Source organism: Octopus sinensis, linkage group LG2 (genome assembly GCF_006345805.1).
Source record: "Octopus sinensis linkage group LG2, ASM634580v1, whole genome shotgun sequence".
Taxonomy (NCBI): domain Eukaryota; kingdom Metazoa; phylum Mollusca; class Cephalopoda; order Octopoda; family Octopodidae; genus Octopus; species Octopus sinensis.
Genome location: NC_042998.1, coordinates 21,531,353 through 21,559,040, shown reverse-complemented (window position 1 = coordinate 21,559,040; position 27,688 = coordinate 21,531,353). Strand labels below are relative to the sequence as shown.

The following is a 27,688-nucleotide window of genomic DNA, read 5'->3' as shown; positions in this document are numbered from 1 at the left end:
AATGTGGTAGCCAATCGAATTGAGCTTTCGATCTTAAACTATCTCTAAACTTAATACTTTATACATATCACCGTCAAAACCTATGGCTGGAATGCGTTTATATGCTTGCACACTTGTGAACTTTGCTATGATGTAAACTAATATTTTTCAATTTATATGTATTTGCCGATCTATAATGTTTTGCATTGTATTGTATTATTGTTGTTGTTGTTGCTATTATATTGCTATTCCAATATACTATGATGTTGATGTATTCCACCTGATTTTTTCCCACATAATATGTACTGTGAACCGCGTGATGCATATATTGTTTTGCTGGTATTATTGTTAATAATAATAATAATAATAATAATAATAATAATAATAATAATAATAATAATAATATAATAATAATATTAGTAGCAATAGTGGCAATGGTAATAATAATGATGGTAATATTAATGGCACTTTGTAACTTAATATAATGAACTCTTGAATCTGTATATGTTCATTTGAATATAGATATGTGTATGTTTGTATATTGTAATATTCTAATATATTGGTTTGACCAACTGTAAACTTGAATATAGAACATATGTATGTATAATGTTGTATATTATTATGTATATGTATATATATATATAGAAGTATGGGTATATGCACTCTTATGTATGTGTATATTATATATTATGGGTATGTGCCCACTCTTGTATGGGTGTACCTCCTCTGATATTCATATTTAGTTTAGTTTGTACTTTATAATCTCTGAAGAGGCCTTGGGATATTTCTGTAAGTGTCTCATTTATAACCACATATTAACTTATCACACCTGGCTAATATGAACATAATGAGATACCCATATCTGCATGACTGAAACAGCTGTAGTTTATATTTATATTTATATTTATTTATATTCACTTATACATATTGCACTTATTGTATCATATTACTCATTGATGTGCATTGTTTTGTTCTATACTATTATGTTTGACCTTGATGTTCTTATGTAGTGGTTTAATAAATTATGTGATTGGGTACTATCTGGTAGTTGATTATTGATTAAGGTGTATTTCTCCATTTTCTTATTTTGTATTATTAATTTGTGGTAAAACATTTTACCTTTCCCCATATAATACAATAAATGAATTAATTGCATCGCAATTCTTAACATTTATGTATTAACTTTGTTGGGTGCTTTACTGGCAGTATATTGGATATATGTTATCCCATGGTGGGTTACACTCTCAACCCCTATCCCAATTTGTAATTATATCTATATCTATATATATATATATAATATATATATATATATATATATGTATATATATATATATGTGTGTTTGTGTGTTTGTGTGTGCGTGCGTGTTTGTGTGTGTGTCTGTGTCTGTGTTTGTATATACATATATATACATACATACATTATGGCTTCCCCCTCGAAATCGAGTATGGCCATTGCACGAAGCTTAACTGTTACTGGTGCTGTACCTACATACATACACATAAACACACACACACACACACACACACACACACACACACACACACATATATATATATATATATATATATATATATATATATATGTGTGTGTGTGTGTGTGTGTGTGTGTGTGTGTATATATATATATATATTTGTACATAAAGCAAATAAGTGACAAAGCTTCCCTTTGCTATTCTTGTGGCAAAGAGTAGCAAAGAAAAACATTCTAATTGTCTTAGGTTCTTGTGGAATTTTTTCTAATAATTAATGGTTTATGCTTTATGTTTGAAATCTATATGATCGTCTGCGTCTGGAGAGAGCGGATTATTTCAAACTGATGTAAAGTTTTCATCATCGATGAAATGGAGCCACTTGAAACGGTCATTCCTTTTACTTATTTACTTTTTAATTTCATGTAATTTCGAACTGCGCGTACTATACCGAACTGGCTTGGTGGCTTGGTACTTTCCTGTATGCACTTAATTCAACTGAATCCTAATTTTATATATATATATATATATATATACATGAAAAGGCAAAAAGTTTGGTAAGACTTTACAAAGACAAATTACATCAGAAATTGAGGGGTTTAAACAGATATACAGGTGGAAGAACATTACTCATCAATGATTTTGTAGATAATTTTGTCGAGAAAAGGAGGAGAAATCCAATTAAAATCCAATTAAAATAAGTATTCGTTAGTTAGCTCTGTGTTCGAATGAGAAAAATCAGTAATGACCATTACTAGAATCAAAATTGTGAGAGATACTTGTTTATAATCCAGAGCGAAGAGAATCAGGTGTTACCAGTTCCAATCTTGGAGAAAGACTGGTTCAAAAATGAGTGTATTTCACTATAGCAAAATGAAGAGGAGTAGCAGATAGATGCTGCGTACTAAATATATACTAATCAGTATAGTGAGGTGTACTCATGTTAGGAAGGGTTTGGGGATGTGTGTTCAAAGACGAATGTATAAGGGCTGAAGGAAAGCAAATCTTAGATCTACAGGTTGGGTAGCAGTGGGAGGGAGGATGTAGTGGAGGTAATAAAGCGGTCGTAAAAAAATAATAGAAGTCTGATGTAGTAGATGTTTAGATATTAAGTATCACTTGAAAAGGAAAGTGAGAGTAGAGAGGCAAGAGAGAGTAGCGAATGTTTCAAAAAAAAAAGATGGGTGAATGTAGCAAGAACGGCACATATGAATGACGAAGCCACCTTGAGCATAATCCTATGAACCCGGAAAAACAGAGAGTTACTTACTTGCAAATGAATGTGTTAACATGTGACATTATTGACCGAGGTTCCCGTGGTCTTTTCCGTAGGCTTTTCTTTCCACGGATAAACTTTATCTGTTTCCCCCTATACACTTTACATCATGACATTTCTGTGATACACGATTACTATTGAACGTTTTTTTTTACGTTCCCTTTTGATCGGAAACCTAAAAAGAAAAGCTCTACTTTGAAATTTTCCCCTGTGTGTTCAGTCCTGTGTGGCTAATAAACAAAAAATATTTATCTATCTGTGTGTGTGTGTGCGTGTCTTTAAGTGCATGTGAAAGTATGTATATAACGTAGCTCAAGTTTTAAGTAACAGTTACAAAGTCCTATTTTTTACGTACGGAATTTTTCTCCGTTCATCTCCACACAAGCGAGCATGTACGGCTATACATAGTTTGATTACATATATACATATATACATACTCACATGCACGTATGGTTTTTAAAATATTTTTATCAGAACTCATAAACATTTCTTGAAATTCGGTTCAATTACTCCAGTGTATGTTGCAAGGATGTTCATACAAGTCTTTAATTAACATTCGTGAGCTGACAGAACGGAAATGTGGAATTTTCTTCACACTTTATCAAGACAATCTGTGTGTGTGCTTTAAAAAACATTATAGAAGCGGACATATAGTGAGATCTTACAAAACTCATTAACACATACTTTGGAAAATTCATTAATATATACTTATGAAAATTCATTAACATATAATACTTACAGGCTTCCATGGTTGTGAACCACCACTGTTTCGTGCAGCTAGCGATAGAAGACTGAAATGGTAAAATCCGCAAATGTTGGGGTCCTACTCGCCTGACTCGCAGTGGTACTTTTATTCCTCTCTGTGCGAATTGAGGGCAGTGATGGCATAACTATATATGCAGTGTAACAGGTTATGTCACTAACGTGGGAAATTTATTTTGTGGAGTGCAACAGTTTTGTTTATGAAATACTTTCCTTGCAGCTTATAGCAATTCGTTAATAGCTTATACGTAAACCGTTGTATATTCAAAAGTTGCGATCCTTATCTTTTTGTTAGGTAACTTTAAGGTTGAAGGCACGTTGCTACTCTTGGGAATTGCATTCCTCTTGGGCCCATAAAGAATTTCGAACTGTTGTCTCTATTTTATGATAGAATTATCAAGTCATGGAAGAAAGAAGAGCATTATATTTAACAAGACCTACATTGACAATAGCGTTCGATGCAGTTTATTTTTAGTATGAAGACTAACGCTGCGTAGTTGCTCAACTTGTGAACAAAATCCAGGGAAATTTGCACTAAACCACATCGTACAGATTTGAGATACAAAAAATTATATCGCATGAAGTTTGATGTAGTGAACGCCTAAAAGAAAAAAGTAATCTATTTATTGAGGCCTCCCCAACGGCGATATATTTACGTAGGCTTCAAATGGTGTTAAACGGAACTTACATATGATCAAAACATGATAGCAAGTATTTAATAGCCAAACAAAATGCATATCTTCATGAAGGCTCTGAATGTTTCCTTAAGAAGAACTTTTGGAAATCGGTGTTCATGTACGTCAGGAGGCACAAGTTAGTATGTGCGTATGTATGTATGTATATGTATGTTTGTGTGTATGTATGTATGTATGTATGTATGTATGTATGTATGTATGTACGTATGTATGTATGTATGTGTGTATGAGTGTATGTGCGTATGTATGAGTGTATGCATGTGCGTATGTATGTATGTATGAGTGTATGTGCGTATGTATGTATGTATGTATGTATGTATGTATGTGTGTATGTATGTATGTGCGTATGTATGTATGTATGTATGTATGTATGTATGTATGTATGTGCGTATGTATGTATGTACGTATGTATGTATGTGTATGTATGTATGTATGTATGTATGTATGTATGTATGTATGTATGTACGTACGTACGTATGTATGTATGTATGTGCATATGTATGTATGTATCAATGTATGTATGTATGTATGTGCGTATGTATGTATGTAAGTATGTATGTATGTATGTGCGTATGTATGTATGTATGTATGTACGCATGTATGTATGTATGTATGTATGTACGCATGTATGTATGTATGTATGTATGTACGTACGTATGTATGTATGTGCGTATGTATGTATGTATGTATGTATTTATGTGCGTATGTATGTATGTATGTATGTATGTTTGTATGTATGTATGTATGTATGTGTGTACGTACGTACGTATGTATGTATTTATGTTAGGTCAAGTCGCTCTTGAGCGCTGCTGGTAACATGTAACCCAGTACAATATTTCACATGGTCGGTTCCTCAGCGACTAAACTGGAAACTCCACCAACCTTACTTGGGGAGGACGGTAATTGTTGGACACCCTGCAGGACGAAAATATGACCTGTTGTAGGGCAGAAGAACTCATGTTTAGTCAACGGCCATCCAGCATTATGTGTACGTTTGTGTGTGTGTGTGTGTGTTTGTGTGTGTATATTTGTATATATATATATATTTTTTATAAATATGAATATAATTATAATTAGGGTTCAGCAAAAAAATTTGCTTCACCACATACCGAACTTTAGAAATAGCAGCTAAAGAACTTAGCTATTTCTTCTACTATAAGAAGAAACTCCCGGACAACATATACTCAAAGCATACCTGTGGACGCGTTTCAGAATTAGATCGATATGAAAAATGCAAAGATCACACTTTCAATCGTTCATTTTTCTCCTCAGCACAGCATTTCAAGATTTTAAATTTGAGAGCACATATATTACTTACGTTCTATGGGTTGTTTTAGACTCTTAAGATGTTTCACATAATAAGTAACAGGCCTCCCGTGGCAGAAAACACCTGTTCCTTGGTTACTTGGAGAACAGAGGTAACTCTCTGTGAAGTAACTTTCAGAAATTTATTGTCACCCTGACATCCATTGCTGATGAAAACAAATTACTTTTTAAATCATATTCACGTCTTTGAAAACTTTAAAAATATATTTACTACCGGTTTACTAGCATCAGTGACGTTTATATCTATCTATCTATCTATCTATCTATCTATCTATCTATCTATCTATCTATCTATCTATCTATCTATCTATCTATCTATCTATCTATCTATCTATCTATCTATCTATCTATCTATCTATCTATCTATCTATCTATCTATCTATCTATCTATCTATCTATATCTCTCTATCCATCTCTGTCTCTCCATATCTGTCTATCTAGTTCCTTCGATACTGGCCCTGGTTGAATGACAAATTTCGCTTCAACCCGTTGAATCCTTTATTTTCCTTTAAAATTTCTTGCTTTACCCATCGTATTAAGAAATATAATTTCCGTTACCCAAATATTTTCACTGTTTACTGTCTTCTGCAACCCAGTATTTCTGTATACGTATATAACCATCCCTAGAATGAAAATGTCACGGTCAGCCAAAAGAATGTCCCTGTCCAAGGAAAGAGAGACATCTGCATAACAGGAAGCATACCAAGAAACGAAGAGACTGTTCATTACAAAGGACACAGCATCTCAAAGTGATGAACAGAGATATGCACTGCTGAAAAGGAATAGGATCTCCACTGCAGAACGAAGAGCAGTTGCAACAGCTGAGAGAAGTAACTTTTATGAAGCAGCTTTCAGTTATAATCCAGCAGTTCATTATGCAGATTACACTACAATTTCAAGATTCAAAATTAGATTTATCATAGGATTGGCTTTCTACTTCCTCTGTCAAATGAATCGCCAAAATTTGGCCTTTCATTGTTTATAATCTCTACCTGTTTTCCGTTTACGAAATAAGCTACACAAAATGTGTTCTTGAATTACGTGTATTTACTTTATATACATATATAAATGTTGAAAACTTACTTTTAACATTTCACTTAACGTCTAGGTTCCATGTTTGCATGGGCTGGAGAGTTGTTAATGTAGAAAGTTGGTATATCAGTTACTAGCAGCTGAGGCCTGCGAAATCTAGATGGCGTTTTAAAAATCCATTGTTTTCTTTAACCCGGGCAGCGCCGGGAACTTCTGCTAGTATATTTATATATCATTTATATATTTGTATATATTTATATCTTTTTTTTTTATTTTACTTTATTACAGTTTTAATTGTGAATTTATTTATTTATTCATATATGCCACGTTTTCAGATTTGACCAGTTGGAAGTATACAGTTACAAATCTGCACATAAGCCGGCAGGGTTCTTATCTTAACATCGCTAATAAGTTTTCATGGGCAAGAACTGTTTTCGGTAGAGAATCCTGCGTCTGAGCAGCCCTTTTAAGGAGAATACTGCTTACCTGGATAAATTGGTAAAGTGCTAGAAAAGGTGCACTAAAATTGTCTGACTTCTCTCTGCTGGTAAGTTTACTGTGGCTAACAGTGAATCAGTTTAGCAGGAATGAACAAAGAATTGATGAAAATAATTATTGCAAGTATGCGAGGAATAAGGTTTCTCTTAACCTGGTCTGTTGGAATGTGAGAACTCTTTTAGATCGAGCAGATAGACCTGAGAGAAGAACAGCTCTAGTAACTAAGGAGCTAAGGCGTCTTAATCTTGATATTGCAGCTCTTTCTGAAACAAGATGTTTAGATGAAGATCATCTTGTCGAAAGAGCGGCAGGTTCACGTTATTCTGTGTTGGGAAGCCGGGGAGAGAGAGAAAAGGGAAAGTGATGTTTGGTTTGCAATTAGAAGTGATTGGCTAAAAGACCCAGAACAACCACAAAGCATAAATACACGCATAATTAAACTCCAGATCCCTCTTTCTTGTGGACGTTTTGTAACTGTTTTCTCTATTTATGCCCTTACACTTTCAGCTGGTGACGAAAATATCCATGTGTTTTATGAGGAGCTTAGAAGAAGTATTCTGTGAGTCCCTTAGAATGAGAAGTTGGTTGTGCTTGGTGACTTTAATGCACGTGTAGGTAGAAACTATAGTGCTTGGAAGGTACTTGGGCGTTATGGAATAGGGAAGGTGAACAACAATGGGTTGCATCGGAAAGCTGACTTACAAGATTTCTGTCCCACAAGAATGATTAAAAGTCATTCTAATCTCTGTATACAAAGGCAAGGGCCCCAAAGTAGTGTGTGGTAATTCTAGAGTGACAATTCTTCTGGTACATACCGGGAAGATACTTCGAAGGATCATGTTAGATCATCTTGTTAAGAATGTGTGTCTGCATGTGATTCCTGAAGAACAATGTGGTTTCAGACCCGAACGAGGAACCATGGACATGATATTTTCTGTGAGGCAGGTTCAAGAGAAATGCTTAGTGGAACAAATGCCACTATACAAGGTCTTCATAGATTTAACTAAGGCATTTGACACGGCAAACAGGAAGGCACTGTGGATTGTTTTGTGTAGACTTGGATGTCCAACACATTTTGTGAGCATTTTTATAAAACTACACAGGAACATGAAAGCTCGGGCAGTCTTTAATGGTGATCCATCTCATGATTTGTCGGAGGACAACAGTGTCTAACAGGGAGACATTCCTGCCCCTACTCTTTTCTCTATTTATTTTGCTGCATTACTTTGGTATACTTTCAAGGCGCATGGCTCAGTGGTTAGAGCGTCAAGCTTACGATCGTGAGGTTGTGAGCTCGAATCCCGGACCGGGCTGAGTGTTGTGTTCTTGAGCAAGGCACTTTATTTCACGTTGCTCCAGTTCACTCAGCTGTAGAAATGAGTTGCGACGTCACTGGTGCCAAGCTGTATCGACCTTTGTCTTTCCCTTGGATAACACTGGTGGCGTGGAGAGGGGAAGCTGGTATGCATGGGCGACTGCTGGTCTTCCATAAACAACCGTGCCCGGACTTGTGTCTAGGAGGGTAACTTTCTAGGTGCAATCCCATGGTCATTCATGACCGAAGGGGGTCTTTACCCTTTACTTTCAAGGATTGCAGCAGGAGAATCAGAACCAGATTTCAGATGTCTGGTCGCATTTTTAATTCGAACCGGTTTCACTGCAAATACTTTCAAAATACTACTTAGAGAATTTCTTTATGTTGATGATGCTGATTTGTGGGCACAATCAGAGGGGGATATGCAACATTTAATGGAGAGGTTTTCCACTGCTTATGTACATTTGGGGAAAACCAAAGTAATGTTTAGTCCCGTGCCAGAACAAACATATTCTGAACCAAATATTTTTGTGAATGGAACAATGTTAGAAGTCGTTGATTCCTTTGTTTACCTAAGAAGTACACTGTCAAGAGATGGTCGTCTTGATGCAGAGATATACAATCGAATAGGGAAGGGAGGTGTTACATTTTGGAAAGCTCTAAAAGCGAGTATGGGCGGATAGAGGCATTTCCCTGCAGACAAAAATCAGTGTCTATATAGTGTGTGTATTGTCTGCACTTCTTTATTCAAGTGAGACATGGACCACTTACAAGCATCACATACAAATGCTGGAGAGATTTCATCAAAAGTGCCTCAGACGTATCTTAGGAGTCAAGCAATGTTCCATACCACATACAGAGGTTTTGCGCATGGTACGTTGCAGCTCAATTGAACAGCATGTTACCTTGGCTGAAAATGAGATGAACTGGACATGTTATTAGAATGAAATTCGAGCGTTTGCTAAAGCATCTTTTTTATGGTGAGCTCAACTCTGGTAAGTGACCACAACATAAGCCGAAGAAAAGTTATAAAGACTGTGTGAAGGAAAACCTGAAGAAACTAGATATGAACAAAAGTGATCGGGAAAATGATGCTCTAGGTCGGAACAAGCGGAGAGGTGCTGTTAGGTTTGGGTGTAATGCAAATAAAAGGCAATGAATGCGTGTGTGAGTGTGTGATTGATGTTCACTGAAAAAACTTTGTTTGTATCACTTTTGTGAAGTTTTTGTAGTGGATCGGACTCGGCTTCAATGCGACTAAAATGTTTTGACACAGATGAAATTTTAATGTTAAAGTGAAACTAATTATTTTTGCGTGTTTTTGAAAGGCTTTCAAACATCCTCCACGTTGTAATTGTTTTGTTTCAGCACACATTCTCAGATCAAGTCACTTGACATGCGAATACTTCTCCGTAAATTTTTCAAATCATTATGGATAAATACCAGCAACGACCTTCTCAGGCTCTTCAATATTTTAATCGGAGGTAGAAAGTGTGTTTGTAAAAACTTCATAATTTCTCAAATTTTCGTTTTGTAGCATATAATTTTTATTTATGGAGAAAAAATATTGAAAAACATCAATACATGCGAGTGTGATACAGAAACGAGGAGAGTTTTTGTTTGCATGTGCTAGAAACAACAGCCAAAACAACATTAAATCACTGACTTTTCCCTTTGAAAATATAACAATGTTTTTGATTTTATCGAAAATGCTCAAACTCCATCATTTCGAAGGCTGTGGTTTAAGAAAAAAATGGGGAAAATCTCCTAAAAAATTTCCCCAACAAATTTTTTTATAATTGTAATCTATGTCGTTTGAAATGGATTTGAATAAATTTTTATGAAAAAATACCCGTCTTCCTGAAAGTTACGAGAGAAAATGTGAGATTGTGTAAATTTTCCGAAACTTCCCTCTCGGAAATTTTCTTATATATCTCTATTTATAAAACTGAAATGCGAAAAGATTGTTTGTTTGTTTGTTTGTCTGGAACGGTTTAAAGGCCACTAGATCCCGTCGGATTATCTCCAAAATTTACAGGGACATGTAAAATGAGGTGGGGATGCCAGTGGGTTCGGTTAGAAATCCCTATCTTAAAAGGTGTCGTTGCTAGGGACAAAAACTCACTTTGACAAGTCGATTCTCATTCTTTTATGTATCTGTCTTCCTCCCTCACTCACTCACTCTATTTTCTCTCCCCATCACTTTCTATATATAACGTCGATAACGGCGTCTAACTCCCCTTCACTTTCTCTTTATAACTTCGCCAAACGGCATTCTATATCTCGCTGTCTGCATTCATAGAGAGAATTATGATCGCCACACACACCACCACACAATCATGAGAACAAATATTATGAATCTCGCCATCGCATTCTATTGTCTGCCTGTCTTTCTCTATCATGTTTAGGTTTCAAAATATTTAATTTTTCAGTCCTCTCTTTCATATATCACCTTTTCTTTCTCGATCTCTCCCTTTTTCCCCTTCTCTCCTTTTTCTCTCTCTCTATAACGATTTGTGGCACCTCCGCCGTCTCTCTTGCTTCTGCAACGCGTCTCTCAATGACAGCCGCAAAAGTTTAAATATTCCTACTTTAGGTCTTTCAGAAAGGTAACAGATATTATTTATTTTTGCGGGGTTAAAGGCCACTACATCCCGTCGGATTAACTCCAAAATTTACAGGCACATGTAAAATGAGGATGCCAGTGGCCTAGGTTAACGTCATTTAAATACGTCTACTATCGTTCTTTCGCCAGCGCTGTCACTCTCCCTCTCTCTCTCTCTCTCTCTCTCTCTCTATCTATCTATCTATCTATCTATCTATCTATCTACGTCTGTCTGCATTCATAAAGAGAATTATCATCGCCACCATCAACACCACACAATCATGAGATGCTTTCTCTTAAAACAAATCATGTTTATGTTTGAAAATATTTCATTTTTCAGTCCTCTCTCATACATTTATATATATATATACCACACTCTTACCCGCGCGTAGAGCGGGTCACCGTCAGCTATTATATATATATACAAAAATGGGACAAGAACGCAAAACATTCATACGATTAGGTGAAACAAAAAAGGGACAACAAAATATCCAGACAGACGATACAAGGAAAACAAAGATGGATCCTCAGCCGAGTTCCAGATTATCTTTGCAATTTCGGCTGGTTATACTCGAGATTGTTCTCTATATATATATACGCCGGGCTTCTTTCTGTTTCTGCCTACCAAATCTACTCACAAGGCTTTGGTCGACCCGACCCGAAGGTGTCATGCACTGGGACTAAATTCGGAACGATGTATTTATGTGAGTGTGTGTATGTGTATTTGTATGCATCACTGTGTGTATTACTCATTGCAGTATCCATATAAGTAGTTAAAAACTCTCTCTCCTCTCTCTCTACCTTTCTTGCTACGTTTCTATCTTTGTCGAACGAAATAGACTTTACTCATGAATTAATAATGAGCAGCAAAATAATGTTAAATGTTTTTTTTCTTGTTTTTCTAAGCGTACGCATGTATATTATTTACAAATTAGCGTACAAACACGTTGTTTACATATTGTATTTAAGATATAATTGTTTGACTGTTTGTATGTGCGTGTGTGTGTATAAATAGGAGTGAAAGGCCTAAGGACAAATGCAAGTTTATATTATCGTTCTTACGCGTGTTCCAACGTTATGCACGTTTGGAGCCCAGCATTTAGTGTTTAGAATGCATTTTAGATGCCCAAAACTAACAAATGATCCGAGAATATTAAGCTGCAGATAAGTGTCGACCATCTAATCGTTGGGTTTCAAACAATCCTAATGGTGAAAATGTGAAATGCGCCAAGAAACTATGATATAAACTGGTGTTTACCCTTATATCTCCTACATATGCACCGTAGCGAATATCTAGTAATACCACTCGGGATAGAATTTACTTATCAAGTGTACGGGAAGCGATTTCTTTTTCACACGAGAGTTCCGGATCCCAGTTATAAACTCGTCTTCATACAGCCAACCAGAGCTCAACAATCAAACAAGTTTATGGACGCATAACAAGTGATGGACGATACGATAAGGTCAGTTGGGTAAGGAATCACCATGCTTCTTTTCCCTTTTAATAATGATTTTTGATATTGTTCTAGTTTCAACCATGGCTGCCTCTGCATAGTTATTTGTGTCCTTGCTTACTTTGTAAATCAGTGAGGGGAGAGGGTTGCTAGTACATCACCCCCAATCCATATTTTTCACATCCACATCTTTAACTTACGGGGCTCTAACAAAATCCGATAATAGGTATGGATGCAAATCAATCTAATTATTTGCCTCCAAAAACCAGGCAGAAGCTGGAGATCGTTCGACTTCAACTCGTTTCTTAGTCTTGCGATTAAATGATGGAGTGTGTTTGTTAACTTGACAACAAGGTCATGGTGAGCTCCGATTGGCTATATGCAAATGAATTCATTACTGGGGTCCGGAACTCTCGTCGGAAAAAATTGCATTCAGAAAGCAGGCTAGTTTATGTCATTCTACGAGGAGCTTTAAAGAAAAGTCGTCTTCTACATAGAATATCTATCTATCTATCTATCTATCTATCTATCTATCTATCTATCTATCTATCTATCTATCTATCTATCTATCTAGTAACAGAAAAGGAGGGATTTTGATTATCCCCGAGTGGTGAATTGTAATATATATATGAAATTAAAGAAGAAAAATGCTCCCACATTACATAGTTTTAATATAATCTTTAATATATCATTTATTGTGCTTGTCGACCGGTTTCGCTTTCACTATTCATGTCGTGTGTGGCGTGACGTGAATGTCTGCTTTGTTTGTGAGCTGTAATAAGTGAAGATCTTTTTACCAGCTGTTCTAGATTCGTCTAATAAATCTCCCAGTCCTGTTCCGAATCAACGTACAAGGCGATGAGCTGGCAGAAACGTTAGCGCGCCGGGCGAAATGCTTAGCGCTATATCGTCTCTCGTTACGTTCTGAGTTCAAATTCCGCCGAGGTCGACTTTGCCTTTCATCCTTTCGGGATCGATAAATAAAGTACCAGTTTCGCACTGGGGTCGATGTAATCGACTTAATCTGTTTGTCTGTCCTTGTTTGTCCTCTCTATGTTTAGCCCCTTGTGGGTAGTAAATAAATATATATTTCCTAACGTTCAGGAGAATATCACTTACCGCCAGATCTTCGCAAACCACTACTCACTAGATGACCACATCCGGTGGCACACCGGATATATTTATCCTCGCTCTCCGTTTTCTAAGGTAAGTGGGAATAAGAGCAAATTCTTCATTTCTACAGAAGTCAGCAGAATGATTTACTACGAGGGTCACCTTTACGAATTGCACCTGGGCAACGTCTTTTGATCAGTCTCGGTTGATGAAGTCTATATCTGCCCATATTTCTTGTTAGTGCCTTTCCACTTGAGTGTCTGGCACGTAGTTGCATTAGTCGCAATAGTAGCAACAGCAGACACAGCTGCAGTATTAGTAGTAGTAGTTATTGTTGTTGCCATTAATACTGCTGCTGTCGCTCGTCATAGAATATACCAGTTGATTTATCGATGTATCTAAAATTTTAAACAACTACTATTTTGTTATAAAATTCATTATTTAAAATATTGAATTTTATTAACGGAAAACACTTTCAGATATTATTCTACAGACGATAGTACAATAAAATCATTATTTTCTGGTGTGCAGAATAGCAAAGTTTGTTTGTAAAGTGTTATTGCATTCGAAGTAGCTTTTAATTTGACGATAATTTACCGCGCGGTGCTGTCCAGCGTAATGGTATTGTCGGTAGACAATATCTAGGCGGTGCGAGTTCGAGTCCTCTAGATAGCCGCTGGCAAAGATTTTTCTTTCTTTCGTGCTATAAGTCTTTAGCTGCCGTCCTTACAGACTTACTGCGTTGAAGGTTTACTTTCGTGTCTGCAAAATAATATTAGTATGTTTGTTGTGAACTCCACTTCCCATTGTTTGACATGATAACAAGAAATATTTAAACCGATTTTAACCCAAATAGCAGGCGGCGAGCTGGCAGGAACGTTAGCGCGCCGGGCGAAATGCCTACCGGTATTTCGTCTGAGTTCAAATTCCGCCGAGGCCGACTTTGCCTTTTATCATTTCGGGTTCGATAAATAAAGTACCAGTTTCGCACTGGGGTCGATGTAATCGACTTAATCCCTTTGTCTGTCCTTCTTTTTCCTCTCTATGTTTAGCCCCTTGTGTGCAATAAAGAAAAAATATTAACCCAAATTACCCGTTGATTTCGTGGGTGATTAAATTGGAGTGAAGGAATGGTACAATAGGTTCAGGAATATCTCCATACTCTCATAATTTTACTGCTTTATGGGTTCTTGCTATCAGGCTGAAGTGCTAGATTTCACCGGTCAGTATATATCATTATCTAGTGAATTTTTAAGTAAAGTTAATGAGGATTAAAATCACATACAAAATATACGCAAGAAAAGCAGCAAAATGTGATAGTTTGATGAATTGTTTTGCAGTATTGTTTGCGCGGGTTGCACCTTCTAAATTTCCATTTTTGGCCATTTTGTATGCCTAGAAGATAGAAAGACAAGAATTAGTTCATATTTAAAGCACGTCAATAAAACTGAACAACAGCAAATATGTTGATTTCTAAATTTGTCACAAGGCCAGCAATTTCGGAGGAGTGTGTAAGTGAATTACATCGATCTCAGTACTCAAACAATTACTTATTTTATGTATCCCTAAAGGATGAAAGGCAAAGTAGACCAGAAGTAATATGAACTCAGAACGTAAAAACAGACAAAATACTGCTAAATATTTTATGCGTCGTAGCAATTATATGGAATTATATGGATGAACAATAGAATTTCTTCTTAATAAAGGAGTGGATGGAGGGGAGCTGGTATGACCACAAATACTACCAATATTTTTGTAGTGTGTGTGTGGTTCCGGGGGTGGCGAAGTGATATTTCGTCAGTTTCATAACCATTGTTCTTATAAAAGCAGGTGTTTTATCAACGCTGTTAAATGCCATGCTGTTTCTTAGCTAGTTGCTACTTAGGGGTTAAAGCTATTTTCTGTAGACTGGATTAATAGAAACCTTATTTACAATGATATGGTGAGTTGACAGATATTAAAGATGAGTTAAAATAAGACTGCTGTGTTTGGAATACTTGAAACGGTTATTGTTAGACATAATGGAGCAAACACGCATTAGAGGTGAGCCTTTATATAAGAACCATTTTCACAACTATTATGATCATGATGTTCGTTTGGTGTTGTTTAGGGCCTTTAATTATGCTTCCCCTCTATAATCTCCATCAACTAAATGCGTACCAACTCCATGAGGGAACCTCAAACAGTCTATGACTCAACCACAAAGAGACAACTCAATCTTGAAGTGTTGTGGGAGATCAGCCACAGAGAATGACATCAAATGCCTGTGAAGATGGTGAAGGATTTGTACACATCTCTTCCTAAGTGCATTGAAGCAATCATTCAAGGTGAGGAGTAGCCACACGAAATATCAACAGTAACTTCTTGAAAAGAACATTATATAATAAATTTCCATTGTAGACATTTTTCTGTTTTGAAACACTGTATCTTGATTTGTTTAGGTGAAGTGACCGTAGACTTTTGCTTGGCCATTTTTGGTGGTCGTCTCACATCTTTCCCTTTCATTCAGACCCCTACTACAAAATATAATTTTTAGGCCAATGTTTCATCTGCCATAAGCGCAATGCGAAACACCCCCTTATATGTTGGCAATTTATATAGTAATTAACAATAGTTTGCAGGGTATAGTATTTGTTTCTGTTACTAGACTGCGGCCATGCTGGAGCATCGCCTTGAAGAATTCTAGTTGAACGGATCGACACCTGTACATATTTTATTTTTACGGCCGGTACTTATTTTATCATTTCTTTTGCCGAAAAGCTACGAGAACGTAAGCACACCAACATCGGTTATCTATGGTTGTATTTGACAAACACAAACATAGATACTCTCTTTCTTTTCCACACACTCACACATATACACATACACACGTTCACGTGTTGTTATGTATATATATATACATGTGTGTATGTATTTGTGTGCATGATGGGTTTCTTTCAGTTTTCATCTGCTTAATCCGTTTACATGGCTTTGATCAGCACCTGTCCATTGTACAGATCACTTACTCCAGGTGCAGTAGAACCGAACCCGGAACCATGTGGTTGGTAAGCATATTTCTTCACATACAGCCACGGTTGGATAAAAAGTATGCGAATAAACAGAAGTTCTTGCAAGAAATGTTCGTATTTACTTACTTTAACTGCACTAACAAGAGCAACAATACCTGATGGAAAACAACAGAAAAGAGTAGCAATAATTGTTCGTCTTATGTTAATTACAGATTCTTTTAGTTGGTCTTCTGTCTGGAAAGAGAACATATAAAAAAAGTTAATATAATTATCTAGGGATGTTTATGATGATGAGGAGCACAACTTGGACGAACACTAAGAAGATCTCTCCACAAAGCAAACTTAATCCAGCAACGACGGTGCAATGGAAGGAAAACATCGTGATACAGCAATGAAAAATTCGGAAGGATTTTCGTTACGTAAAGTGTAGTTTCTTTTTTAAATGCGTGATATCTCAACACAAGGTAACTTGGTACAACGCACTAAGTAAGTACGTAAATTGAATAATTACCTTTACATGCAACTCTCCATTCATCGTTGTGAACATGCTAATTTTTAGAAGCAACATTAAAAATAGCAACATGATCATGATATAGAGTGTTAATCTTAGACAAGTTTTTAGTAATAAAGGAACTGCCCAAACAATGTTTAATAACCGTATTTATTTCACTGCTAAAATTGTTACCGCTCAATTAGGTATCAGGACGTCACAGAGAAGGACCAACCATGTCAATAGATCTCCAAAGTGGAATGTAGCAATAGAGGGATGGAATTTTTATGGGCGGATATATGAGTTTTCGATGAAATTGCAAGAGGAAAAATCCAAAGAACTGCAGCCCAATTACATATCTGAAGACCACCTACAAGATCATCACATACATACTAGCCTAAAGAATATACAATTACTTGGAACGGAAATCTATCCTTCCACACGCTACAAAAGGTTATAAGAGGAATTCATTTTGTAGAGAATTGCCGAAACAACAAGGAGAACCTGAATATAGATGGATAACTACGGAAAGCGTTTGATAGTGTCCAACACTCAAGGCTACTCAATGCCCTTGAAATACATAAGATCTCTTCTGTGATCTCCAGGTTCTTACAAGGTAGCATGGTCAAGCGGAATACACGTTTCCTTCTAAACCATAGTAATCATTATATTTTGTAGTAGGTGTTCTGAACGAGAGGGAAAGATGTGAGACGACCACAAGAAATGATGTTACGTTTGTATGTGAACACATCACTTTGTAGTTAAGAAATTCCCTGCAGACGTCTCCAGGTTTGATCCTGCTGCACCATAACTTGCAGAAGAGGAAGCTAGGCTGTACCATAGTTTTGAGTTGACAAATATTTTGTGAGTTGAATTTAGCTGATGGAATATTTGAGACAGCCCTTCATGCATTCATACTCACATGCAAACATACACACACACATACACAGACATAAGCGTACATGCGTGTATGCATGCACCTGAGCGCCCACATACATAAACGCACACAAGCGCACATACGTGCATACACGCACACAAACACACACGCACACATGCATATATTCGTGTGTATATATCTTCCAAGCCAGGTACTCCCTTTGCTACTGTTACCATTATCGTTCTAAATCATTTATTCTGCTCCATATAATGATATGAATGGCTAAAATCTCTTAAAGAGGATTTCCTAGAATATTCACCTTTTGATGACTAAAACTTGCTACAGATAAGATCTCTGTTTAGGATAAATGCTTGAAGAATAATAAAGACGTAAAATGAAACAAAAAAATATTTGCTTACAGTATCAGACTCTTGCTGTTGTTGTCTTTGTAGTTGTTGCTGTTGTTGTTGTTGTGATGGTTGTTGTAGGACAGGTGATGGTTCTGACGGGTATCCAGGTAGTGGTGGATAACCCGTTTGTAGTGGACATCCGGACTGTGGTGGATATTCGGATAGTGGTGTATTTTCGGGTTGTGGTGTATATGCTGGTGGTGGTGGATATTCGGAGTGTGGTGTATATGCTGTTGATGGTAGATACCCAGGTTGTTCGGAATGTCCAGATGTCGAAGCATTATAGAAATCAGTTGTGTATCCATGGTACTCATAGTATCCAGGTGGTTCATCGTTCCGCTCAGCAAGTTTTGTGTTATCTGTAAAAAAAGAAATTAGATTCCACAAGCGATATTTCAAAGTGTACATTCCTCATATATCTAATTAATCAACAAATGTTATATGCTGGTTGCTGACTGTAAATTTTCTTATGACAATTTGCTTAAATTTGAAAGAAATTAACACATTATAACGACAGAAAGCCGCAGAACGGGAAAATTGATATCCCTGGATCAATTGGTTTCTTGATAACTCTTAGTGCTGTTAAAACAAAGTACATCAAATAAGAGAGCCAGTTGTTGATGATATTTATGAGTGAATCACTCGTAAATTACATGGACAAAATTTCTCCTTAGAAAATACATATTCAAGTAAGTAAAACATATCATGAATAGCGATTGCGAAACCGGTCGATATATTAAAACTTATATTAAAACTATGTGAAGTGTGCGTATTTTCCTTTTTTAATTTCTTATATATATTACAACTCACCACATGGGGATACTCGAAATTCCTTCTTTCTGTTACTACTACTACTACTATATATATATATATATATATATAATATATATATTATATTCAGTGTGCGTAAGATAATTAAGGACAGATTTATGTTTATAAAAGAAGCAAATATATAACAAATAATAAATATATTTGTCAAAAAATAATATGAGGATAAATCTAAACTTTCTTTTCTATAATGTTGTTCAATAAAGCTGTCTTCATCTTCAACAACTGCTTCTATATGAGATCTAAATCCTCTACATGCTCGAATCAAGTGGTCCTGGTTCATTTTGGACATTGCTCTGACTATGGCAGATTTCAAAGGATTTGTGGTGTTATGGATGTGTTTATTGATCTCTCTCTCAACAACATGCATGCACACATACATACATACATATGTACATACATACATACATACATGCATGCACACATACATACACACACACATACATACACACATACATACATGCGTACGTACTTACTAAGATACATACATACATAAATACATACAAATATATATGTACATATATATACAAATTTATATGTACATACTTATATGTATGAACAGATTTCTATGTACATATTTATATCTATTTTCGCACACATACAACATAAATTCACACACACAAGTATATTTACATAGACACACATACTTATCTACATAACATTACATTTATATAGAAATATGTACATACACACACACATACATATATATATAGGCATTAATATGTGGCTAGGAACCTTCGTGTTTGGTCACCTTGGACAAAAATCTTCCACATATAGAAGACATCCGGGACTTGTCTCATACAAAGGTTCGCCTCAGAAGCCTACGATGAAACTTTAATTTGCATGAAACCGTATAAAACCCTTCATAAATAATGTGCATGTGGATGTGTATATACGAACTAGAGATTCACCTTTCGTACGACGGGCATCTGTGGAAGAACGATTTTATCGCCATGGGTATCATCAGAAGTTAGGCTATAAGCACAATATTTATAACTGAGCATTTGTGAAATCTCTGGGTGCTGATGCAAAAGCTCGAAATGAATACTAGTATTCAAGACATATTTATTAGCATAATAGCAAATTTTATAAAAGAAACAATTAAAACATCAGAAGCAACAAAATTAGTTTCTTCCCTATTATAACTTACGGAAGTTCACACAAATAAAAAAGCTTATTCACACTCGCTCTGTTTCTCTTTCCCTCGGGCTCTCTCTGACTCCCTCTAACTCTCTCTCGACTTCTCTGTAGATACATATGCACACATATATATACATATGAGTGTGTACATTTATATATGAATGTTTCCCTATATACATATATATGTACACACATGCATACACACACACACACACACACACACACACACACACACATATATATATATATATATATATATATATATATATATATATATATATGTGTGTGTGTGTGTGTGTGTGTGTATATATATATATGAATATCGATACAATAATTGTTTCTTGTCAGGAACAAAAAAGGTTTAATAGGACTGCAATAGAAGTGCTCTATTGGAAGAGACAAAAATATCAAACTAAAATCATTGAACAAGCAAATACAAAGTCAACCGCATGTCATTTCATAATTCGAACATTTAATTATAGAATAAACATATAACCCGCAAGATGGAACAAAATTCATATGTACAGCACGTAATAATAATAGTATGGTATGGTGCGAGAAAAATTCTTATCATTAAAACTTGCGGGTTATATGTTTATTCTATAATTAAATGTTCGAATTATGAAATGACATGCGGTTGACTTTGTATTTGCTTGTTCAATGATTTTAGTTTGATATATATATGAATATATACATAAATATGTATGTGTGTAAGTATGTATATATATATATGTATATATGTGTGTGTGTATCATATGTTATATATATATATATATATATATATATATATATATATATTATATATATCGCCATACAATATGGCATTCTTATAAAAATAAGAAAAAAGCTGTCCGCTTATTAGCTCCATGAGGCCATCGCCTTAAGTTAGCTATTTGATACCAATATCCATATAACCTTCGAACAAGGGAGGTCAGTCGCTCCCACTACTTGACCGGCAGCTACAGACGCGTTTCGAGTATTGCCCCTTTTCATGCAGCGTAGCCAGCCAGTAGGTGTCGCTTCCGACAATCTCTGTTCGATGGTTTTATTTACCTAGTTTCGGTGGAATACATCCACTTGTTTTCAATAATAGAAATATTAAAATAACTAAGTCTCTCTAAAAGAGAACAGCGGCAGCCTTCGAAAATAATAGTTATCGCCATACTAATATGCATTCTTATAAAAATAAGAAAAAAGCTGTCCGCTTATCAAATAGCTAACTTAAGGCGATGGCCTCATGGGCTAATAAGCGGACAGCTTTTTTCTTATTTTATAAGATGCCATATTAGTATGGCGATAACTATTATTTTCCGGGAACGCTGCCGCTGTTCTCTTTTAGAGAGACTTAGTTATTTTAATTTTCTATTATTGAAAACAAGTGGATGTATTCCACCGAAACTAGGTAAATAAAACCATCGAACAGAGATGTCGGAAGCGACACCTACTGGCTGGCTACGCTGCATTGAAAAGGGGCAATACTCCGAAACGCGTCTGTAGCTGCCGGTCAAGTAGTGTGGAGCGACTGACCTCCCTTGTTCGAAGGTTATATGGATACAGTTTGTGTATCAAATAGCTAACTTAAGGCGATGGCCTCATGGAGCTAATAAGCGGACAGCTTTTTTCTTATTTATAAATGCCATATTAGTATGGCGATAACTATTATTTTCCGGGAACGCTGCCGCTGTTCTCTTTTAGAGAGACTTAGTTATTTTAATATTTCATTATATATTATATATTATATATATAATATATATATATATTATATTATTTATATATATATATATATATATACATACATACATACAATCGTGACCACGTGTGTACCGTTGGCGATTTCTTTTCCTCTGTCTTCCCTTCTCTGGATCTTTCCTTCTCCTATGTTTCCGACGAAGAGCTCCGCTCGAAACGTTAAACCCTCCTTCTTTCCTTCTTTCCTGAGCGTCCAATAATACTATATTTGTTCCACGTCCTCGCGTTGATGTGTTTTTTTGTGCTTTCTTGTTTGGATTAACTCTCTTTTACTCTTTTACATGTTTCAGTCATTTGACTGCGGCCATGCTGGAGCACCGCCTTCAGTCGAGCAAATCGACCCCGGGACTTATTCTTTGTAAGCCCAGTACTTATTCTATCGGTCTCTTTTGCCGAACCGCTAAGTGACGACCGAACCGCTAAGTGACGGCCGAACCGCTAAGTGACTATATATATATATATTTTTAATTGAAATTCAAGGGATAAAATTAATTAAGACCACAAATCCGAAGTTAATCGGTGTGGGGTAAATGTCGATATAGATAAAATAATTAAATGGATAGAGTAGGAACGTTTAATTACTGAGTTTAAGTATAAGGAAATTAAAGGAGCCAAGTGCTGAAGGAAATATAATGCTACAGTTCAAAAGGAACTAGGTGCTACGGAGGGTTTATAGGTAAGTAGATTACAAGGATGTAATGATTATGTGCGAAACTTTAGTTCATAATCTAACTCAGAACAGTGAGGAGAGCATCTATTGAATACGAGGTTGCTGAAACAGGAAATGATAGGAAATAGAGCTACCGTTAATATAACAAATAGTATGCCTTGACTAGGTGTTTTATATATATATATATATATATATATATATATATATATATATATATATATATATATATATATGTGTGTGTGTGTGTGTGTTGTGTGTGTGTGTGTGTGTGTGTGTGTGTGTGTATATATAACGAGAAGCTTTATGAAAATAAACAAAAGACGAAGGCAGGTGGAGTACAAACAAACAATTGTATTAGTATGGCGCTCAGGAATATAAATAAAACAAGTCTTTTACGTTTCGAGCCTACGCTCTTCAACAGAAAGATACACAGAAAAGAAACACGGAGAGAAACAAGGAGAGAAAAAAATGCGTGCAGAAGCTAGCGATTCAACATGGCGATCTCTCTCTATATATATACTTTTGTGTGTGTGAATGTGTGTGCGTGTTTTCGTATGTGTGTGTGTGTTTCTTTCGCATTTTCTTAGATAGAAGAATGAGAATGTTACATCATTGGAAAAAAGAACCGTAATTATCAAATGAAATGCGGTGACCGTAGTTTTATCCAACCCTACACGGTTCATATCTTTTCAAGTACCCGATTTCACCTTAATCTTCATAAATGTATAGATAGACAGACACACACACACATACACACCCACACACACACAAACACACACACACACACGCACACACACACGCACACACACACACGCACACACGCACGCACGCACGCACACACAGATCGCTAGCGACTATAGCTTTTTCTGTCAAAAGACTTTCTCACTTCCCGAGCGTTGAACTAATACATCTGTATGTTGTTTACATACTCGTCACAAAAAGAAAACACAACAACGCGAGGATGTGGAACACGTATAGTGTTATTGGACGCCCAGGAAAGGAAAGAAAGAAGGAGAATTTAACGTTTCGAGCGGGGCTCTTCGTCAGAAACATAGGAAAAGGAAAGATCCAAGGAAGACAAGACGGAGGAAAAAAAATCGCCAACGGTACACACACGGTCACATTTTGAATGACCGGAAGGTAATGGGTGGAGAAAAAGTTCTTTCAAAGACAGGTGAATGCAAGAGAGGGAGGTATGTGTGTGTAAGTGTATAAAATGTGCGTGCGCGCATGTCTGTGTGTGTGTGTAATGATAGCACGCGTGTGTGTGTGTGTGTGTGTGTGTATGTGTGTGTGGTTGTAGCTGTTAATCTATGTGTGTGGTTGATATATATAGTGTACTACTTTATATTGAGAATATGTTGTCTATTGATTTTTTATACATGCAAGGCCACTGGTAGTGAAATTTCTATAAATATTCACTACCCTATACATTTTACGTATATATATATATATATATATATATATATATATATATGTAGAAGGTTAAAAAGGAACACGCGAGTTGATATATATGTATATATATATATATATATATATATATATATATATTATATATAGAGGGCATTATACATACATGCCAGAGAGCATTATACATACATGCCACACGCTAAGAGGGACAATTAGTCATTTCTACCAAAAATATTACTAATCCCACCGAATGCATGTCCCTCTTAGCGTGTGGCATGTATGTATAATGCTCTCTGGCATGTATGTATAATGCCCTCTATATATAAATTAATATGTTCAATAAGAAATAATTATTTTCGAAATTTATTCTCTTATGAGGTTTTCACGCTATCTACCTGACAATTTCTTGTTAAGTTTTCCTTATTAAGTAGTTGTCCTTAATTGCTATATATATATATATATATATATATATATATATAGTTGAGGTGTGTTCTGTTAAGAACGTATAAGAGTACAAATAGAACTCGTTCACCCTTAGAATTACCAAATAGCCGGTAGTATTCACATGGTATGCTACCAATTCTAGTCCTAGGTATTCCTCGTGTGTTAAAATAAAAAATAAAAATTGAAACCAGCAACGTTTGTTAGTTTCAAAGAAGAAACTATGGATGTTGTAGCATGGAAATCTAAATTTACTTACGGAGACAGCAACTGAGTATCGCCTGAGGAGATACATATAGATCTTCTTGTATAGGTAAATCGTTAAATAATTTAATTTAAACATAACTTTAAATCCTGTGTAAACGAAAATCTGTATCTATCGAAACATTTGTAGAGATTAAAAAGCTGTCTAACCGTATTTACTCTTCCTTTTGACATTTTTACTTTTTACTTTTCACTATATCTCTCTATATATATAGCTGAAGTTGTTTGTGTATGGCAGGTTTGGTAGCCTTCAACTAACACTATCTCCTTCGAGACCCTACAGTGCTAGTTGACCAAAATTGAGAGTATGATAGAAAAAGGCTTGCTCTGCCTTCTGTAGAAGAAAAAATTCAAATCGGACCATGTTAATACCAAAAGTTATTTACATCAAAAAGGTGCTTTTTTTCTATGAAAATCCCTATTTTTTACGATTTTTGACTGCTGTGTCGCCATTTTTCGCTGTATTTCAACCAGAAAAATGTTCACTTAAATGTTCACTATATATATAACACGCTACATAATGCAAAACTTTTACTTTTCAAAAGTTCCAATTCTAAAGGGTCGAAACAAACCCGAGCAACGCCGGGCGATACTGCTAGTATATATATATATATATATATAATATATATATATATATATATGTATGTATATATATAGGGAGAGAAAGAGAGAGAGAGAGAGAGAGAGAGAGAGAAAGAGAGGCGCAGGCGTGGTTGTGAGGCATTAAGCTTGCTGCAGGTACACTCCTACTTCATGGCAGCGTGGGCAAGTGTCTCCTCCTGTAACCTCGGTTTGGCCAAAGCCTTGTGAATAGATTTGATAGAGGAAACTGAAAGAATCCCGTCATGTATATGTATGTCTGTGTTTGTCCCCCCACTATCCCTTATCGAGAATCGATATTAATGGGTTTAGCGGTTCGGTAAGTTGGTTTATGTACCAGGCCTACAAAGAATAAGACCTGGGCTAATTTTCTTCGAATAAAAATCTTCAAGTCGGTGCTCCAGCATGGCCGTAGTCAAATGCCTGAACAAGTAAACGAATATAAGAATATAAAGAAATATTTTTTATCTATCTATCTATCTATCTATCTATCTATCTATCTATCTATCTATCTATCTATATCTATCTATCTGTGCATGTGCGTCGGCGAGCGTGTGTGTGTGTCTTTATGTGTGTGTGCATGTAGGCATATATAGTGGCTGAAAATTAAAGTAACAGCTACAGAGGCCTGTTTCTTGGGTTCAATTACTGCAGCGTGTATTACAAGTGTGCTTAAACTAGTATTTAATTAACATTTGCGCGCTGAAAGAACGGAGATGATTAATTTTCTTAACACTTTATCAAGCCAATCAGGGTGTGTGCTTAAAAAAAAGAAATTATAGACGCGGACATATAGTGAGAATTTACGAAAATTCATTAACATATACTTTGGAAAATTCATGAATATATACTTATGAAAATTCATAACATATAATACTTACAGGCTTGCATGATTGTGAACCCCCACTGTTTCGTGCAGCTAGCGATAGAAGACAGAAATGGTAAAATCCGCAAATGTTGGGGTCCTACACTTCTTACTCGCAGTGGTATTATTATTCCACTTTGTGCGATCTGAGTGTAACGTTAGCAGTAACTATATAAGTAGCTTGACAGGTTTTGTTACTAACGTGGGAAATTTATTTTATGGAGTGCAACAGTTTTGTTTCCATGCATCTTATAGCAATTCGCTAACAGCTTATACGTAAACAGCTGTATATTCAAAAGTTACAATCCTTATCTTTTTGTTATGTATCTTTAAGGTTCAGTTAAGGTACTTGAATGCAAGTAGTATCTTTTGGAAATTACATTTATTTTAGGCCCATAAAGGATTTTGAACTATTGTCTCTATTTTATGATGGAATTATCAGGCATGGAAGAAAGAAGTTCATTATATTTAGCATGACCTAAATTGACCATAGAGTTCGATGCAGTTTATTTTTAGAACGAACAGTAAGGCCGCGTATTTGCTGAACCTGTGAACATATTCCAGTGAAATTTGCACTAAACCACATCATACAGTGTTGACGTACAAAAAACAAACATAAGTAAATTTATGTTGTATGAATAGGCGTAGGAGTGGCTGTGTAGTAAATAGCTTTCTTACTTCAGAACAGAGTGGACGCGTTTTTTCTTGCGGTGGAAGTCACGTCGTGAAATAGTGAACCACGACTACTATGTAGGACGTCTGATTTTTTTGTGACCTAGTGGGCTTCTGTTGCTCGTATTATTTATTGTTTGTCGAACAAGAGGGTTCCATGCATTTGTCTGCCAGTGGCCATGCCTAAGATCTCACTTGGTTGTGAGAGGTTTGTTGTGGGAGGTGTGGCTCTCCGAAAATTGTGTTATTTCTGACTATTTCGGCCAGGAGGATTACCATTTGGCCTGGAGTACCGGGACAGCCAGAAACATTTCTGTGTTTTGTGTTTAAAGTCTCACTTAGCTGCGAGAAACCAAAATTGGGATATTTTTGTGCTGCGACGGAGAACCTACATTCGTGTGGACTGCACAAGTGGCAGAATTGTGTTGCCATTCAACTGTCTTCCTTCGTTCTTTCTTCTTTGCTCTATCTTTCCGTTTTTTTTTTTAGTTGCTTATTGACTTTTCATTTGAAACGTTTTTGAACTTTTGTTTTGAACATTCTTTTTATTTGCTCTGTTTTATCATCATGGCAACTTAAAGCACTGTATTGGAGTGGAAAATTGTGGCCCCCAAGCAGTGGCTGAAAAATTTTAATGCAACAACGGTGGTGTTGAGGAAATATTATAGGTCACTCGACACCATCGCTGTGTTCTCGCAGAAGAAATAGAAAAGGAGTTGGCAGAATACCTGCCAAATATT

The 27,688-nt window shown here is 35.9% G+C and overlaps 1 protein-coding gene across 1 annotated transcript; it reads right to left on the bottom strand.

Annotated features, from left to right (window-relative positions):
• Positions 1-14,775: 14,775 nt before the first annotated feature.
• Positions 14,776-26,518, bottom strand: LOC115222660 (serine/threonine-protein kinase atg1-like). The gene is made up of 4 exons (XM_036499158.1): positions 26,293-26,518; positions 18,319-18,668; positions 16,659-16,766; positions 14,776-14,919 (listed from the first exon to the last, which is right to left on the bottom strand). The coding sequence occupies exons 1-4, from the start codon at positions 26,300-26,302 to the stop codon at positions 14,776-14,778; spliced, it is 612 nt and encodes a 203-aa protein (XP_036355051.1). The 5' UTR covers positions 26,303-26,518.
• Positions 26,519-27,688: the final 1,170 nt, after the last annotated feature.